The 16,806-nt window shown below is 45.8% G+C and overlaps 1 protein-coding gene across 2 annotated transcripts; it reads right to left on the bottom strand.

The window, feature by feature from the left end:
- Positions 1-6,903: 6,903 nt before the first annotated feature.
- On the bottom strand, positions 6,904-14,010 carry LMO2 (LIM domain only 2). 2 transcript variants are annotated; one of them, XM_050335250.1, is made up of 4 exons: positions 13,745-14,010; positions 13,269-13,446; positions 10,024-10,239; positions 6,904-7,871 (listed from the first exon to the last, which is right to left on the bottom strand). In XM_050335250.1, exons 2-4 carry the CDS (start codon positions 13,307-13,309, stop codon positions 7,652-7,654), a joined length of 477 nt encoding a protein of 158 aa, XP_050191207.1. In that variant the 5' UTR covers positions 13,310-13,446; positions 13,745-14,010; the 3' UTR covers positions 6,904-7,651. The 2 variants fall into 2 exon arrangements, with proteins under 2 accessions (XP_050191207.1, XP_050191206.1); XM_050335249.1 differs by lacking the exon at positions 13,745-14,010 and adding an exon at positions 13,557-13,722.
- Positions 14,011-16,806: the final 2,796 nt, after the last annotated feature.

Below are 16,806 nucleotides of genomic sequence, written 5' to 3'. Positions count from 1 at the left end.
TTTTGATCTTGTGCCCACATCAGCCTTTGCATTCAGCATCACGTACCTGACAGCTGCACAAAGTAACACCAGGAAGTCATCATGGAATTTTTCCAGCTCACTCTAGACATAAAGGTTCTTTTCCACTTTAATAATCAGAGCCTAATTTTTCTTCCATTATCACCAGCCATAGAGCCCAAATGGCCAAAGAGATCAGAGGTGCTGCTCGGGCTGAAAATTTCTCAGATTGCTGCGTGCATCCCATGTTTAATCTTTGAAGGATGATGAGGCTTTTAGCATCCTTCAGTTATTTTTACTTATTGAAAACCTAGTGAAATTAAACACTAGGAGTCTTCACCACTGGCCGCTGAATGTCTCTTGAAATTCAACTGATGTGCTAAGGTTTGTGGGCAGGGAGTGGTCTGCTTTTCACATCAGCTTCTTAGTGCTCTAAATGGACAATAATAAGTGGGCAAAACTGAGACTTTGAGGGGAGTAGGCAGCTTGGGGAATTGGCAGTAAGCAAGAAGGTGAGGTCCAGAAAATTTGGATTGTTATTATACTGTTATTATTGGGTTTGTTCTTTACTGTGGCAAAGATGCAATAAGGTCAGGGCTTTATAGGACCAACAAGGCAGTGACCTTTCCTTGGAAATCTGATCATCTCAAATTACCTGGAACACAAGGAGTGGCTGTAACAAAGAGCATGGAAGGAGTAAGGTAAGCAAATTAAAAATGGGAGCTGTGGGGTCATCCAGTGACTCCAGTGAATCACATGTAGATATCAAGAGTTCAGCAGTCCTTTGAAAAGTAGGGAATTTACGTATGAACTGATAACAAATTGCTTTTTGAGGCTTCACGGGAATGAATCTCAGATGAGATGTGAAAGATGACAGGGAGACAGAGAAAGGGATCAGAGCCAGAACTTCATGGAAACGTGTACGTGAACAAACTGAATATTGCAGAGCAGCTTGTCAGACGTTTTAGTACCAAATGGGATATCTGTCAGAGTACAGCTCTGAGCTGCCTTCTCACAGAATGAAACAACACAGGAAAATCCCTTCCTCATTACTGCCACGTGGACCCAGGCAGAAACACACCCCTCCTGAATCTCACAGGTTGGTAAATTAGCCTTGAAAGCTGCACAGTCAAACAAAGGGATCACCAAGAATCAACCAGTGGACTTCATCTAGTGGTTACAGTGAAAGACTCCGAGCAGCTGGAATTGTCTGTCTGTTCTGTCTGGAACTGTGCAGTGACCCTCCATGGATACTCTCGTCTGTATCAGCTGCCTGAGGTTATCAGAAACCTCCTCTGGTCCTCCCAGCTCTGAGCCAAAGCGCTCTGTGACTTCAGCCTTGTCTTTTGTTATTAGCAAATATTTTTGTCTCAGACTCTTAGCTCTGAAATGGGTCTAAAATATTTCCATACGTTTGGACAGTTTGGAATCCCACTTAGAGAGGAATGTTGATTAAGGGTTTTTTTCTTCACGTGAAAGATTCAATGTTGACACAAAGTGGCATAGCCAAGTTTTATTCTTTCCCAGGATTGCTTAGCTTGGAGCTGGTTTGCTTTTCATATCATCATCTTTCACATAAACCAAATAGAAAATACTGCTAAAAATGTAAACATTAACCTACAAAAGTATGAGAAATAAAGTTTTCCTTCTCTACAGAGCATGGATGGCATAGAAAGGCATGATTCTTGTCTCTAAGAGCTAACACATGCAATTAAGCAGAAAATGTGTAAGAGGTGAGTGGATAATCAGAGGTACTTCAAACAGATCAGCAGCACTGCTACCTGTGTTCAGGTTTTGTACATAATTATGTGTACCAGATTAACACTGACAGACACTAGCACTGACAACGTCCACGGGAGACCAAGATTGCTGATTTCAATCTTAACTTGGCCCAAAAGGGCAGTAATAAAACCTCAGGAATATTCCAAATTTCATGCACTTCCAGAGTTTTTACTGTGCGTGATTCCTAAGTCCTGATGTGTGAAAGACCCCACCAAAAGCAAGGGTTGGAGGAATTTTTCATGATCCTGTGGATAGTGCTGACACCTTGGTTGTTTTGTGTGGGAGGTCAGGAGGTCTTTTTTTTACCTGAGGAACATGGAGAATAATGAGGCAGCCCTGGAGCAAACCCTGCTGCCATTCTTTCCTGAACTAATAGACCCCACATCTGTATGAAGCAGAGAGCAGCTCACTCTTCAGCTCCACTCACTCTCTTTAGGTCATTAGCTGAGACTGTTAATGAGGAGGGCAGTCAGATGAGGCTGCAGTGGTGGAGGTTTTGGCCACCAACAGCTGAACTCGGAGTACACTCGTTCATCAGAGGATGGCAACAACAAACGGCTGGAGTGCTGAGCTGGGTTTGGAGAGGCAGCACACAGATAAAAGCCTCCAGAAGCGCTTTGCAATTCCCTTAGTCATCCATTCCCACCCAAAGCTCCTGTTTCGAAGCTTCCAGGAAGCCTGGTGCGACCTTTGCTCGTCCTTTTGGTCCGAGCTCTTATCTGTGTCGTGCAGCCCCGGCCCCTCTCTGCTCGTCCTGCTCAAAACCAGTTATTATGGGATAAACAAACCATATTTGCTGATGCACGTTCTCACTTCTCTTATCAGCTGAACAACACGCTTCTCGTGCGTGGTGGGTCAAACAAGCTGCTGGTCCAGCTCCAAGAATTCCAGGGCAACTGCATCACAGCTCATCTGGTGCTCACTCACGGCTCTGGACTGCGAAAAATCACAACCACGTGATGATGGAGCGTTATCTCGGACTGACCAAGAGTTTCCCAGTGTTGCAAAGCATATGTAGGTTGATGATTGCAGGTCTTGGGTCTTTTTTAATGAGATATCAATATGACAAGCACTGCTTTGGGTAGCTTTCCAGATGTTTCAGGGTATGGTCAGGACTGTGTGTCTTACTGGAGAAGAATTTCAGCTTTATTGCCATTGTTTCTTTAAAATGTAAATAAATAAGGAAAGCATCTGTAACTCAAAACCAGTTCACAGCAGTCCTGATATACACTGGTAAAGTTGTTTGAGGTGAGACACACACCTGAGGAGAGATAAAACCCAAACCCCTCCGAGCTTTTACCAACCAAGCCAAGAAGTTATAGCCCTGATAAGGAAACATCTCAGGAATCACATGAAATGTAGCTGGGACATGGCTACTGGACTGAAAAAGGGGGGTTGGTCATGACTTTAAAAGGTTATCCCTCTCTCAGCACCTCAAAGCAACAGCTTTCCTTTGCTCTCATCACTCCTGTTCCAGCATTCCTTGTTGCTGCCCTTCCAGTTCCAGCATCTCCACAGAAATCAGGGCAGTCTATTCACCTTTGGTTATAGCTTTGCTGTCTTACATCAACCTATAACTGTAACCAGAATACGCCAGACAGAGAGCAGAGGTGATCACAGAGCACTTGGAAAAAGGTGTATTTAATTTTTTCATTCAAAAAAGAAATATCTCTACCCTGAAAATCTTTTCAAAAAATCTACATTTTTCATGCATTATCTGCTTTTTGCCCTGCAAAAAATTAAATATTTGAAAATTTACTTTTTAATAGAGAAAGAGTTTATCAAGAGCTTTTTGGTCATCCCTCTGATGTGGGTGAAGAACACAGGGGCTTCAAGAGTTGCTTGAGTATCGCTACAGAGAGTGATGGTAGGTCAAGCTATGTATTCAAAGAATAAACCAGAGATGTCACCAAATGTGTTTATTTTAGCAGAAGTTCATGACTTTTTGCCACCCATGTGCAAATGTCTGCAGAGGCTGTTGAGTAATTAATGCTTGCAGGGCACTTGAAAATGGCAGGTGGTGTATACTCCTGCAAACTATGTTTAATTAACCATCAGAGATCTGCTGATTTATTAGAGACCTTTCCAAGACGTGCCTTCTCATTAGCCTGGTACAGAGCGACCCACAGCAGGAAGGAACACGTTGCTTCAAACACAGTTCAACTTTCAGCCTGTTTAATCTTCATCCCATTGACAGACTTCTGAGTCCTAATTTAACTGTAGTTCCTGAAATGTTTTGCGATATCATATCTTAATCTCTCTGTTATGTGTCCTTTTATGGTTTTTTTCCTCAGTTGTTGTGGGACAGAGGAATAGATAATTTTTGCAGTGTCCATTAAAATTCTCTTTGCCTGCAGTGCAGTATATGCTCTACAAAAGAGATCAACCTGCTGCAAGTGAAATAAGCTGATGCTGCACTGTCTTTTCAGAGCAACAAAAATCTTTATAGATTATTTTCCCAAGTGTCATGAATCTCCTTCAAAGCCTTAAGCCACTGATACAAATTAATAAACTTAATAGTCTCATTTTCCACTCACACCCAGGCCATACAGAACAGATGCTCACCCTGGCAGATACTGGAAAGCTTTGCCTTTCAGAGATAAAATGTTACCTTGTGTGTGACAGGGGTGCTAAGGTGGGGGTGATTCAGGAGCAGAGAGACCTGGTAAAGTGCAGCACCTGAGGCCTTCTTGTTTTCCGAATTTACAGTCTGGGGCTGGCAGTCGTATAAATGAGTGATGCTCTCTGATGTTCTCTTCCAAGCTGGCTACAAAATTGGCAGGGAGTCTTGGGTTTTGTGCTGATGTGTCCAGAATTCAAATAGTTTGATTCTCGGGTATAATGACAATTGGAGGCAGAGTATTGCCTTGAGAAAAGAGAGCAAAGAGACAGCTTCTGGATCCTGTATTGAATTAACAACCGATTCCCATTTACTCTCTCTGCTGAAAACTCCATTATGCAGGGCTCTTATTGCCCTTATTCAAGGGCAGGGAATTAAAAAAGTGATATGGATGGTAATGCTCCCATCTTCCCACCATGACATTGACTGATGGGGACAAAGAAGGGAAATCTTGACGGATGATACGCCTCCTAAAATACTGCTGATAGTGAAAACACAGCAAGGGTGGTGCATTGGAATATCAGCAATGAAGTCATAGTCAGATTTTTGTGGGTTTTGCTTATGAGTTCAAGTCATCTTTGCTTTTATTTTTGCTGTTGTTTTTGGAACATTTTATCTTCTTATTCCAGTTCCTTCCTCTAAGGAACATAACTGAGGTGAGGACAGAGGTGAAGCATTGGTTACACCAGTTCCAGGAGAAATCTGCTCTCTTTCCTCCTGGATTTGAAGAGCAAGAGTTGGGAATCTGGCAGGGAAAAGTGCATCAGCAGACTGATATAATTATACAGTTAGAGCAATATTACTGCTCAAACAGGGGCTCTTCTCCTTTCCAGTTCAGCCTAAGCTTCCTGAAGTTCCAGAGACTGGATCCCACTGCCAGTCTTACAGCAAAATAAGGATACCCACTGTGGACCCTTCAGCATCCTTGCTTTACAAATACATTCATTTAGGTTTTAAAAAAAATATATTTTCCTGTTTAAACTACGCCTCACACAAAATGAGCAGATTTACATTAGGAAATTTTAAAAATTTTATGGAATAATTAACAATATCTCCATTTTACAAGTGGGAACTGAGAATTGAGAATTGAGAAATAGAATATTTAACTACTTTGACAGAAGTCAAACAGGGAACACTTTCTGAGGTGAGAACAAAATACAGATCTTGGTCTAGTTAGTGCAGAACCACAGAGCCTCCCTGGACTACTGACACTCTTACCTTGTCTCAGCCCAGATGTTAATGAGGTCCCTGGTCAGATCTCTTTGTGAGGTGGAATCCTGAAAATCAGCTCTCTGCATGACCTAGTAAGGTTAAAAATGACACTGGGAAGGGTTTAGGGAAGAAGTGTTAAAACCCTCACAGGTACTGAAATGTGTTGGTTCTGCCTGTATCAGTGCTGTGGTTCTATTGGAGTAACTCTGATTTTAGAGGCAGTGGTACCACCTTTCTGCAGGATGCAGCTCAAAAACTCTTCAGAGAAACTCTGAGAAGCCAAAATCAGGGCTTGCTTTGCTGAAGGGAAGCTCATTTTATCTCCCGCTGCCCCTCACCTGTCAGGACTATCAGCAGATGCCAACCTGTCATCTGGGTACATCCACCAAGCCATGTAAATTAATTAATTATTAATGAGCGTAGACTTTGTTTCTAGCTGGGTCTAGGATTTGCAAGGAGCCACTCTGAATGAAGAGAGCTGATAGCTGGATTTTCCTCATGCACATCTCTTTTTTTCCTCTGGTGGCAAGAATTTAGGCTGATAATTCTAATTCTAACCAGCTGCTTGTGGCCTCCAGAGGTCAGCCTGTCACCGGAGAAGAGCTCAGTCACAGCACCCTCAAACTGTACTTTTCAATGATTTCATTATATGTAGATTCCACTTTCACTGGTGATAAGATTTAAAGTTTTTGTCCCCAGTGCTTGTTGTGACAACAAAAGCAAGAAAAGTCAAACGAGGTCTCAGTAAATCTATTGTAAAGCACAAAGTTTTGTCACTGATCTGCGCTGCCACTTGGATGGGAGATCCCTTACGTGACAAATTTATTGAAAATAATCAAATTGATCCCCACAGGCACGGGTGTTATTCCTGAGGTGTGGGGGGAATGGACATGCCAAGCCTTGTCTGAGTGGATGGGACTTGTTCAGTGGTGTGAAAAGCTTTACATTTTAGTGTGTTTGAGCACAGCTTGCAGTTCTAGTGATGCCTGTCTCAAAAAGGGTAACATATAACCAGAAAAACAGAGATTGTCAGAGGTGTGAAACAGCTTTCATGCAAGAAGGGATTTAGACTACTCATCCTAGAGGAAACAAGTTGGAGGGAATATAATACCATAGATTCATAGAATGATTTGGGTTGGAAGGGATCTCAAAGATCACCCACTTCCAACTCCCTGCCATGGGCAGGGACACCTTCCACTAGAACAGGTTGCTCCAAGCCCCATCAAAAAAAAATAAATAACACAACCAAAAATTCAGTCCAACTCAAAAAAAAAAAAAAAAAAAAGCAACACTCAGATCTTCCATTATTTTTATTAAAGCTGCAGAGTCTTACTACACACAACAAATATTTTATTGATATAATCTAAGTTAATAAAATAGTTGAACAACTCTTTAGATTTATATTTGTATAGAAATGATGTGGGGAACATCTCATCTCAAAACAGCAGTGCCCAAAAACAATTGCTCAGCGGGATTTTTTAAAAGAAGAGTTTGGGACTGGAGGATGCACTGTTCATTCCCAAAGGGAAAAAAAACCCATGCAAAAATAACCCCCACCCTCTTCCTGCTTTCTCTCCCATCCAAACTGGAAGGCCATGTGGAATGACCGCGTCCGAGATGGTTCTTTCCTTCCAGCATTCCTCCTCACACCTAATTTGGGAGCCGTCATCTAAACTTAATTAATTAAAACGAGACAAAAAGAAAATTTAATTGCACAATCCTAGTCTGCAGGTGATGACATCCTAACATCTCTTTACAGAAGTCCCCACTCTTCCCCAGCTGGGAGGGTTGGTTATGGAGTTGTGTTTGTCCCCGTGGCTGATGTCACTCGGTGTCCGTGCGGTCACCACGAGTCACTCTAGCTACTATTGCTTTGCTCTCCCTCCTCCCCCTGTGCGCAGTTTGCATTCTACGTGGCACTGCCTGCAAAGGGCCCACTCTGTGGTGCTTCCCCCCTTTTAAATTCCACAGCTCCACCGTCGATGCGGGCCCCGGCACGGCCTGGGAGATGTGCGTGGCACACTCCGAGGCACGTCCCTGCTAGATCATCCCGTTGATCTTAGTCCACTCGTAGATGTCCTGTTCGCACACTATGTCTGAGTTGATGAGCAGGTATCTGTCCCCAACACAGAAGTGTTTCTGGCAGGCAGCGCATTTGAAGCACTCCAGGTGGTACACCTTGTCCTTCACCCTCATGGTCATCTCATAGGCCCGGATTCTCTTGTCGCAGGAGGCGCAGAGCCCGTCCTGGCCAAAGAGCCTGCAAGGACAGAGCAGTGAGCAGAGCTCCTCTGCTGGCAGGTGGGAAACCCAAACCAAAACAGGGACACAGCACCCGTGCCTGGAACCATTAGTCACAGCAGTGCCGAGTCAGGAACGCTTGGGAAAGACAAGGAAAGCTTCCAGGCAGAGCTGGAAACTTTGCAAACACCAAAAACTGGAGCAGAAAATCCAGGGTCCTCACCTGCTTTCAGTGTCAGGGAATGCTGGTATGTTGGGCTGGAAGGAACTGTAAAATCCATGCAGTTCCACCCCCTGCCATGGGCAGGGACACCTTCCACTGTCCCAGGTTGCTCCAAGCTCTGTCCAACCTGGCCTCGGACACTTCCAGGGATGGGGCAGCCCCAGCTTCTCTGGGTAACCTGTGCCAGGGCCTGCCCACCCTCACAGGGAAGGATTTCTTCTGATATCCAATCTAAATCTCCTCAAATCTATCAATATAATTGACTTCTCTGATCAATGACCTCATCCTGAATTGCTGAGGAGCTTCAGGAGGAGGTCACCCAGAACACTGCACAAAGCTGTGTCCTGCTGATACTTCCACTTCTGTTACTGACAGAAATTACCTTTCCATGGACAAAAGTTGCTTGTCTTCAGCTGTGCTTTGTAGTTTAAGGAAAGGAGTAAAGGAAAAGAACATAATTTCTTTCATCTACCAGGAGATGTCACTGTTCCCTTCTGCCCCACAAAAATAATGCTGAGGTTACACAAAGGTTGCCAAATTTTTCATTAATGACGGGAGATATTATCTATTGTATTATTAAATAAATAAAAGCGTTGAATTTCACTGCAAGAAAATGCACTAATTGTATTGCCATACTTCCTTTACTTCCATTTTAAGATGAAAAGTATTTGGGGAGAGTAATTAACACTGGATCACTGCTGGATTTACAAGTGGTCCCATTAGCAGAACTTAGTCCTTACTTTCAGCAAAATTCTCATCAGCAAAGCTCAGGGACGGCATAATTAGGGATTCCACTGAGATTTTGTTTTAGTTTTTATTGGCAGGTAAAACAGCCTGCAGTGAAACAGCTTGAAAAATACCATTAAATATCATTATTCTGTCCCCTGACACATTAGGGATCCATTAGGAGAAATGGAACACAACCAGAAGGAATGGAACACACTTTAATTGTGCTCAAGAATGTAAAGATCCTTTGCTACCAATTTTTGTGAAATATCTTAATTTCCAATTAATCTTTCTACTTACAAATTTTGGCAAAAACTGACAGGCAGAGAGTTATTAATGAAAATACCCATAATAAGTAACAACACTGACCCTGTGGGGTTCACCTGGAGCTGTGGGGTTATGTCTGTGCAGACCACCAAGGAGCCAACAACCCCAAGTCCTAGGAGCTCTTACTATATTCTATACATTATCAAATAATTCTGGTTTATCTACCACATGTAGCAATGCTTTTGTTTCCATTAAAACATACCTCTTTTTTAAATAAGATTTTAAAGACTTAACTGTAAACAACTCCAAGTTTTTTATCTAACCAACACAGGTAACCTCTAGATTTATCTATGAGTTACTGAAGAATCCCAGCAATACCATAAAGATCTGCACATGAAACCCAAAATTATGAAGAGAAGCTGAGAGAGCTGGGGGTGTTCAGCCTTGAGAAGAGAAGGCTTTGGCACCTTCCAGTGCCTAAAGGGGCTCCAAGAGAGCTGCAGAGGGACTTTGGACAAGGGCTTGGAGTGCCAAGACAAGGGAATGGCTTCCCACTGCTGGAGGGTGGGGTTATATCCCATATTGGCAAGGAATTCTCCCTGGGAGGGGGTGAGGCCCTGGCACAGGTTGCACAAAGAAGCTGTGGTCGCTCCATCCCTGGAAGTGCTGGCCAGGGCTTGGAGCAGCCTGGGATAGTGGGAGGTGTCCCTGCCCATGGCAGGGGGTTGGAACAAGATGATCTTTAAGATCCCTTCCAGCCCCAACCGTTCTGGGACTCCACAAGTCTGATCCGAGCCCACCTCTCCACCCTGAGCTGTGTCCCACCCCGGCTGCTGCCAGGCCTCAGGAGCAGTTCCAAACCAACCCCTCCTTTCTCAGCGGGCTCACTAAACGACCAGGCAGAGCTGAGATGATGTGAAGGAGAGGGGTGAGGGGTGAGGGGTGGGCTGTGTACCTGAGATAGTCCCTCCTGCAGAGCTTTCTGCCCAGTTTGTAGTAGAGGCGCCTGCCCACCTCGCCCAGCCTGCAGCCGCACAGGTCGCAGCTCAGGCAGTCCTCGTGCCAGTACTGGTCGATGGCCTTCAGGAAATAGCGGTCCCCGATGTTCTGCTGGCACCCTCCACATGTCAGCAGGGAAGGGGGGATCTGCAGGACCTCATCCACCGGCTCCCTGAGGGAAGGAGAGAATCACTGGGGGAGGAAAATCCACTGTGATCTGAGAGCATCCATGTGAGGAGAAGGAAAAGCAAAATAAAACACGTTGAAACAGGGATTACATCCTTGGTTTTATTCCATCTCGCCAAGTGCTAAAGGGCTAAAAAAGGCACCTGAGGGATTTTACACTTTCTGCTGGGAAATGTAAATTTGAAGACTAAGTCTGAGGATGTCATTTCTCTGAACAGCACGAAATGAATCAATACAACAGATGAGACCGGTGCCCAACTGGTTTGAGATTCATTGCTGGTTTTAATAGAGCCAGAATTTTACCTCATGTTAGTGCAGGACTTCTTTTTTCCCTTAGCTAAGGACTTGAATCCACTGGGATGGGTCTATACTCAAGCAATTATTTGGGATTACACATCAAACACACAAATCTTTATTGTGATAATAGCACTGGCTATTCAGCACCTTATGCTGTTCCTTTTTTAAAAAGCTCTGAAATCTAAGATGATTCTGGTAATACCTGGGGATAAAGCAAGAATTTTCTTCAAAGCTATTTTCTTAAGGAATTCTCTTTTTTGTCTTTTTGGGTAATTTTACAAGAGAAAAAAAAAACAACAAACAAAACAAACAGCAAAACAATTCAAAGGAAGGTGCCTGAGCTCAGTTCTGTAAGGTTTTGGCTTCACTCAAATCCCAGGGAGGTCACTAAAAAAATCTATTGGATCCATCCTTTAAGCACCTGCTTAATTTCAAACCTGGGGGAAGTAGAGTGGACCCCCAAATTTTTCCATGTTATTGGTTTCTTGCTCTAACACAGAGTCCCTCAGCAATTTATTTCTGTCACTGGTCTGTCCTCCCTTGGGCTGGTGGGGGCAGAGGAGACCTACACTGATGGAGAAGGAGCTGGCTGCTCACACTTTCCAACAGGCAACAGGAAAAAATTATATTACTCCTGTTTATTTACTGGATCAGCGGTTTTCTGGGAAAAAATGACTTTCTTCAGCAGGGAGGAACGACCTCTGGTCAAGAACTTCTGGGCTGAGAAAGTGATCCTGCAGTTTTTATTTAGGCAAGCTGAGCCCTGAGATATTATCTGGTTATATTCTGCTCTGGTTTTCACTCCTCTAAGTTTAAACTGCTGTGCCCTGCAAGTTGCGTGGTAACACCCCTCTCTGCCAGCTCTCCATCCTGTGAGTTTTCATTAAAAATCACGGGGACCTCATGGTTAGGCCCCAGTTTTTCCAGATTTATCCTTCTGGCCTCCATTATTCCCTTTCCTAGTGTGTGAGCTCCATTCTGGCAGCTCCTGAGAGCCTTCCAATAGGAAACACACATCATTATCCTTTATTATCTATTATTTGAAACTTCAGATGCACCCCAAAATATTCCATCTGAGGGGTGTTTGGGAATCCCAAGCCAGGTTTCTTGGACAACCCTAAACTCTGGAAAAGCCTGAGGGTTGTTTATGCAGAACAGCATTCCTGGTTTACACATTGAGCTTTTTGATGTCCATAGATTCCTAAGCCAGCACTTAAGTCATCAGAACACAAGGCAGGTAAATAAACAAAGATTAAAAAACTTTGTAGTTGAAAGCTGGACATCATTAGGGGCTTGGATTAGCATTTCTTAAAATACAGCATAAAAGAAGAGAAAATGTAACATGGAAAACATCAGATGTGACATGGAATGAAGTGATTTAATCCCCAAAAGCAGCGGTTCCCATGTGTTCACTCCGGGCTCCAAGTAGTGGCATTTTTAGTATCTAACAGGAAACAAACCACGAATGACTCAGTTTACTCTGAGCGATGTTTGAAGCGTTATCTGCAAACGAAGATTTTATAATTTTTTTTTCTTCCCTCTTATCGTGATTGCAGCCAAGCCTAAGCACAGTTCTTAGCATGTGCAGGGCTGAAGTGACCCTGGGTCTGTGCTGAGCTCCCGTCCCTGGGCGTGCAGGAGGGACAGGACAGCCCCAAAGCCTGGGTCAGGACACGGGAGCCAGTCCCTTCCCTGAGTGAGAAACCCAGCCAGGGAAATCCTCATCTCCTACATCCCGGCCATCAAGTCTTTCTCCGTGCCCTCAGCAGAACACCCAGCCCCCACCAAAGCAGATTCTATGAGCTCTTGAAAGTTGCATTATGAAAACGTAGAAGTTGGGCACCTGCAGATAAAACAGCCCTGACCTTCCACTGCAGCGAGCTGGGCAGAGCAGGGATGGGGCACAGGGCGTCCCTCGGGATGGGGCAGAGAGGTTTCCCTCTCTGGAAAACCTTCAGGCTTGGGAAGCGGGATGCTCTCCCTCCCTCCTGGCATCCCCAGAACCCCGGGGTGGGATGAGCGGTGCCTGGCGTGTGTGTGGGGGTGGTGGTGGTGGTTTGTGCCTCTCTGCTGCCACTGCTGCTCTTTCCCACAACTCGGGGGCTCTCCCCGACCTCCCTCACGCCGCCAGCCCCGCGGGTCTGGGCAGCCCAAGCTGCCCGGTGTCCCCAGTGCGGCTTCTCCGAGCATCCCGAGCACGGCGGGGTGGGATGAGCGGGTGGGAAATTCCCTGCCCGGGGATGGGGGGGCGGGTGCGTTTGCCTGCTCCCGACTGCTCCGTCCCACTGCTCGGGGGACTCTTCCCGACCTCCCCCAGATCTGAGCCCCGCGGGTCGGAGCATCCCGGGCGCCGGTGCTCGGTGTCGCCGGTGCTCGGTGTCGCCGGTGCGGCACCTCCAGCACTCCGGGGTGGGATGGGGGTGTGGAAGATTCCCCGCCCGGGGAGGGGGAGCGCGTCTGCCTGCTCCCGGCTGCTCCTTCCCGCAACTCGGGGGGCTCTCCCCACGCCAGTGCCGCGGGCCGGGCATCCCGGTGCGGCTCCAGCGCGGGGGCGGCGAGGAGCGAGGGCTGGTGCCGAAGCCCTGCGGGGCTGCCGGGCACACAATGACAGCGGCGGCTCCGTCGGGGAGGACGGGGTGGCACCGGGAGCCTCCCGGGCAAGGATGGAGAGAGGGAATGGAGAGGGGAGAGGACCGGTCAGAGAAAGCGGCCACTTACTCGGAAGGATCGAGGCTTTTCCTCTCGATGGCCGATGACATTGGCAGGGCCGGTTCCTTTGTGGCGTGCCGGTGGTGGGCTCTGCCGCCGCCGGCCGCGCACAGGGTGTCTGCCCGCGGAGCCTTGTCTGCAGCCGCGCTCCCCCGCCGGCCCGCGATGACATTCACAGGATTTCCTCCTGCAGCACCGACACACACACAAACAACGCTGGGGCTGCGCTCCGGCCCCGCACCTCCCTCCTCTCCCCTCCGCCCCCATCCCCGCACGGCCCCCGCCCGCGGCTCTGACCTCCCATCCCCGCCGCGCTCCCCCCGCGCCCCGGCCGGCGGGGCCGCTCCCGATCCCGATCCCGATCCCGTTCCCGATCCCGCTCCCGCTCCCGCGGGCGGGGGGCGGCGGCCGCGGCCGCCACCGCGGCTGCTCCGCGCCCGGCGCTGCTGCGGGCGGCGGGACCCGCAGCCCCGCGGGGTTATTACTGCGCGGCTCGGCCCCCGGGGCTCCGCTTTCATTTCCTTTTTCCTGATCGCCGTTCAAATACAATGGGAGGAAATCACGCTTTAAAGAGACAGATGCCCGTTTTCTTTAACTGCACCCCTGGGGGCTCGGCGGGGCGAGCGGCAGCGTCGATGGGCTGCTTAAAGCGGCAGAGCGGGGCTCCCCGGAGCCGGGGCTGCGGGCTGCCAAGGCTTTCTTCTCCCTTATTATTCCTTTGCTAACGCTGGCTGGGTGGGCAATCAGAAAATCATCCCAAGGGCTGGGAAAAAATAAGCGCCTGGCTCCGTGTTCTGCCGCCTTCCCAGCCCCACGCAGGACCAGAGGGACACCATCCCTCTCCTTCTCTTCCATGGGTGTGCACATGCCCACATGTGGTTTGGACGGTGCTTTGAGATTCACAGGTAAAGATCCCCGAGCATCATTTTCCCACCCAGAGTTCAAATGGCTCAGCTCAGTCGTGTTTCGTTTATATCCCACGAGTGACCGTTTGCGGGTGTTTGCTCCCCGCCACCCCCCACTTCATTTATTCAGGTAACAAATCTATACCCTGACACCGTCTGATGTTAATGAGCCATAAAAGCCGGCGAGTACGAGGTATCGATCTGTAATTAATCACAAAGGAGCTAAAGATGGGAAAGTCTCGCCTGGATATCTCTGTTTTCCCTCCCACCCTTCCTCCTCTCCATCAGCACAGCATATCCCGGAAAGGACCGATTTTCAGCGTCGGAGTGAAAACTATTACAGCAACTCGAGCCTTTCCCAGTCTCTGTGGCATTAGATATTGGCCCTTGCTGGAGGCAGAGTTCTGCATGAGATGAACCGCTTGCTCTGTTAATTCCTTTAAAAACAGTAAGAAAATATCTATAATAAAGCACTAGAGAGCAGTACTAGAAACACTTTGCTTCTATTTTAATTCCCAGAAGAGAAATTTACTTGATGTCTATTTTTATGACCAGATTCTCGGGGTTTTTTCCAGCTTTTTGGCAGCTGGGGATATAATATCTGCAATTTATTAATGAGCCCGATTCAAAGATTAGTAATGTCAGCAGAAGGACTGTTATTCCTTTCAAGGGGCTTTGAACCAAGCTCTTGCAATACTTCAGAGCCGTCACTGGTCATTAGAACACATCTTTAAACACATTATCTCCAATGTATTTTAAGCTATTACAGCATGACAGTCACTCTTATTTCTGTTAAAGGAAAAGGCTCTTTTGTTAGGTTTTCACAGACAGGATTGAATTATATGATGACTATTTAATTTCTGGTATGTTTACCCTGTGATCAGAAAAGTTAAATGTAAATCTTTCCAGAAAACTGAATATTTAAACTATTACAAGACAGCCCTCCCCCAAAAAATCTGCCAGGAACTTTTCTTGGTTTAAAAAAATCACGAATTGAATTTTAAAGGTGGCTCAAAAACATCTGTAAGGACATCAAACCTATTTCAAAGAATGAAGACGTTTCTATGAGCTTGGTTTCTCTTCTTGTGTCTCGAGATTTAATACAGTATAAACTCTGAAGCAAAATTTTCCTGATGATTGGGGCATTCATATTCTGAATAACTCCTGATGGAATAATGTGAGCAATTCCACGATGCCAGTAAATGTTCTGCTTTCATAACTTGTGCGCAGACTACAGACATATTGTCCTGCTGTGTCCCTTCTATTTATTTTTCCAAAATTCACAGGAAATTATTACATTTAAGACCTCTGTCCCTTTATGTATCTGAAAGAGATCAGCTGCTTCCAAAGTTTTGGTGAGGGATGAAAACATATAAGGAATTACTTAATTCCTCAGGAAGATAACGTAAAAACAAGCACTTATAATACACAGTGGCCAGTGATTCTTGGGAAAAAAAAACATTTTTAAGGATTTACAATTCCTTGCTTTGGTCAGACCACCTCAGATCTAATGAGATATTTCTCATATTCCTAGCTGAGCACAAGCATTGTTGGACAGAGCAGGAACATTGCCTGCTTTGCCAGTTTAATCCCTTCACTTGCAGAAGGTTTTTCTGTATAAAAAACAGTGAAGCACCTTAAAATACAGAAGCTGAAGAGGACAATTTGTATGTGTTTTATTTGCTTTCAGTCAGATCCAGAACAGACTAGGCTAGAATAAGTCAGATCTTGAAGCACTGAACTTGTGATAGTGCTGGGATCATTCCATGGGTGTGGAAGCACCACCTGTCTTCTCATCTAAAATAATTGTAAATAAACTGTGAGATTATTTCTTGTTTTCTCTCAGTCCTATGAAAGAGAGACACCAGGCAAAGTCATGAGAAACAAAAGTCAAAAAAAAAAGCTGAATTTGCAGCAAAAAGCCCAGCAAGAAGGTCCTCAGAATGCTGACCAAGACCTGCATCTTGTAATAGTTCTGAGGAACAAAGACATACACCTTTTGGAACAATTCCATTTTCATTTATTGGGTTTACATATACTGAACTCTTGTTCTGGACAGTGAAATTTGGCATTTCCAGCTGAGGACTTTCCGTCCTACCAGAACAGATGACCAGTAATCATGAGCAACTTCTTTTCTTCACCTTGAGCAGGTCCCCTAATACCTCTTTGCCTCAATTTTCCCATCTGCAAATGTTTACTTTCCTCAGCAGAACTGGCTGTTGATTTACTTTTTCGTCCCGCTGAGTAACGTTCACAAAGACAAAGTGTTATTCAGCCCTGGGATTGGTGGTGCCGACATTTCCTGCCCAGGGACAAAAAGACTTGCACTATTTTTAGCCAGGGCTTTTCTTTCCATTGTCCCCTTCTCTGTGAAGCTGGATTTTCCAGTGTTTTTTAGTGTGGCTTTTTGTGTGTGTGTGTGTGTGTGTTCACTGACTGAAAATCCTGAGGGATGAGTTTTGGTTTCAATTAATTTTTATTAATAAAGATCATGCTATAGGCTAATTATTGGAGCATGGCTGAGGTCGAATCTGCTGTTAGAAACTACATTTAGCATTCAGTGGAATAATATGCCTCAGATAACTCAGCTGGACTTTTCTAGATGTTTCTCACTGAGAACATTTAATGTAAAACTGCATCAT

This window comes from Myiozetetes cayanensis, unplaced genomic scaffold (genome assembly GCF_022539395.1).
Source record: "Myiozetetes cayanensis isolate MyiCay16 unplaced genomic scaffold, myiCay2020 scf6-25, whole genome shotgun sequence".
Classification (NCBI taxonomy): Eukaryota; Metazoa; Chordata; class Aves; order Passeriformes; family Tyrannidae; genus Myiozetetes; species Myiozetetes cayanensis.
The sequence above is the reverse complement of the archived record's forward strand: the minus strand, read 5'-3'. Positions and strand labels throughout refer to the sequence as shown.

What these genes read in the sequence shown, in the direction of transcription:
- LMO2 (XM_050335249.1), bottom strand. An exon ending in AAAAGCCTCGATCCTTCCGA is followed by an intron (nt 10,240 to 13,268) that starts GTAAGTGGCCGC and finishes TCCTTCCCTCAG; the next exon opens with GGAGCCGGTGGATGAGGTCC. An exon ending in TGCAGGAGGGACTATCTCAG is followed by an intron (nt 7,872 to 10,023) that starts GTACACAGCCCA and finishes CTGTCCTTGCAG; the next exon opens with GCTCTTTGGCCAGGACGGGC.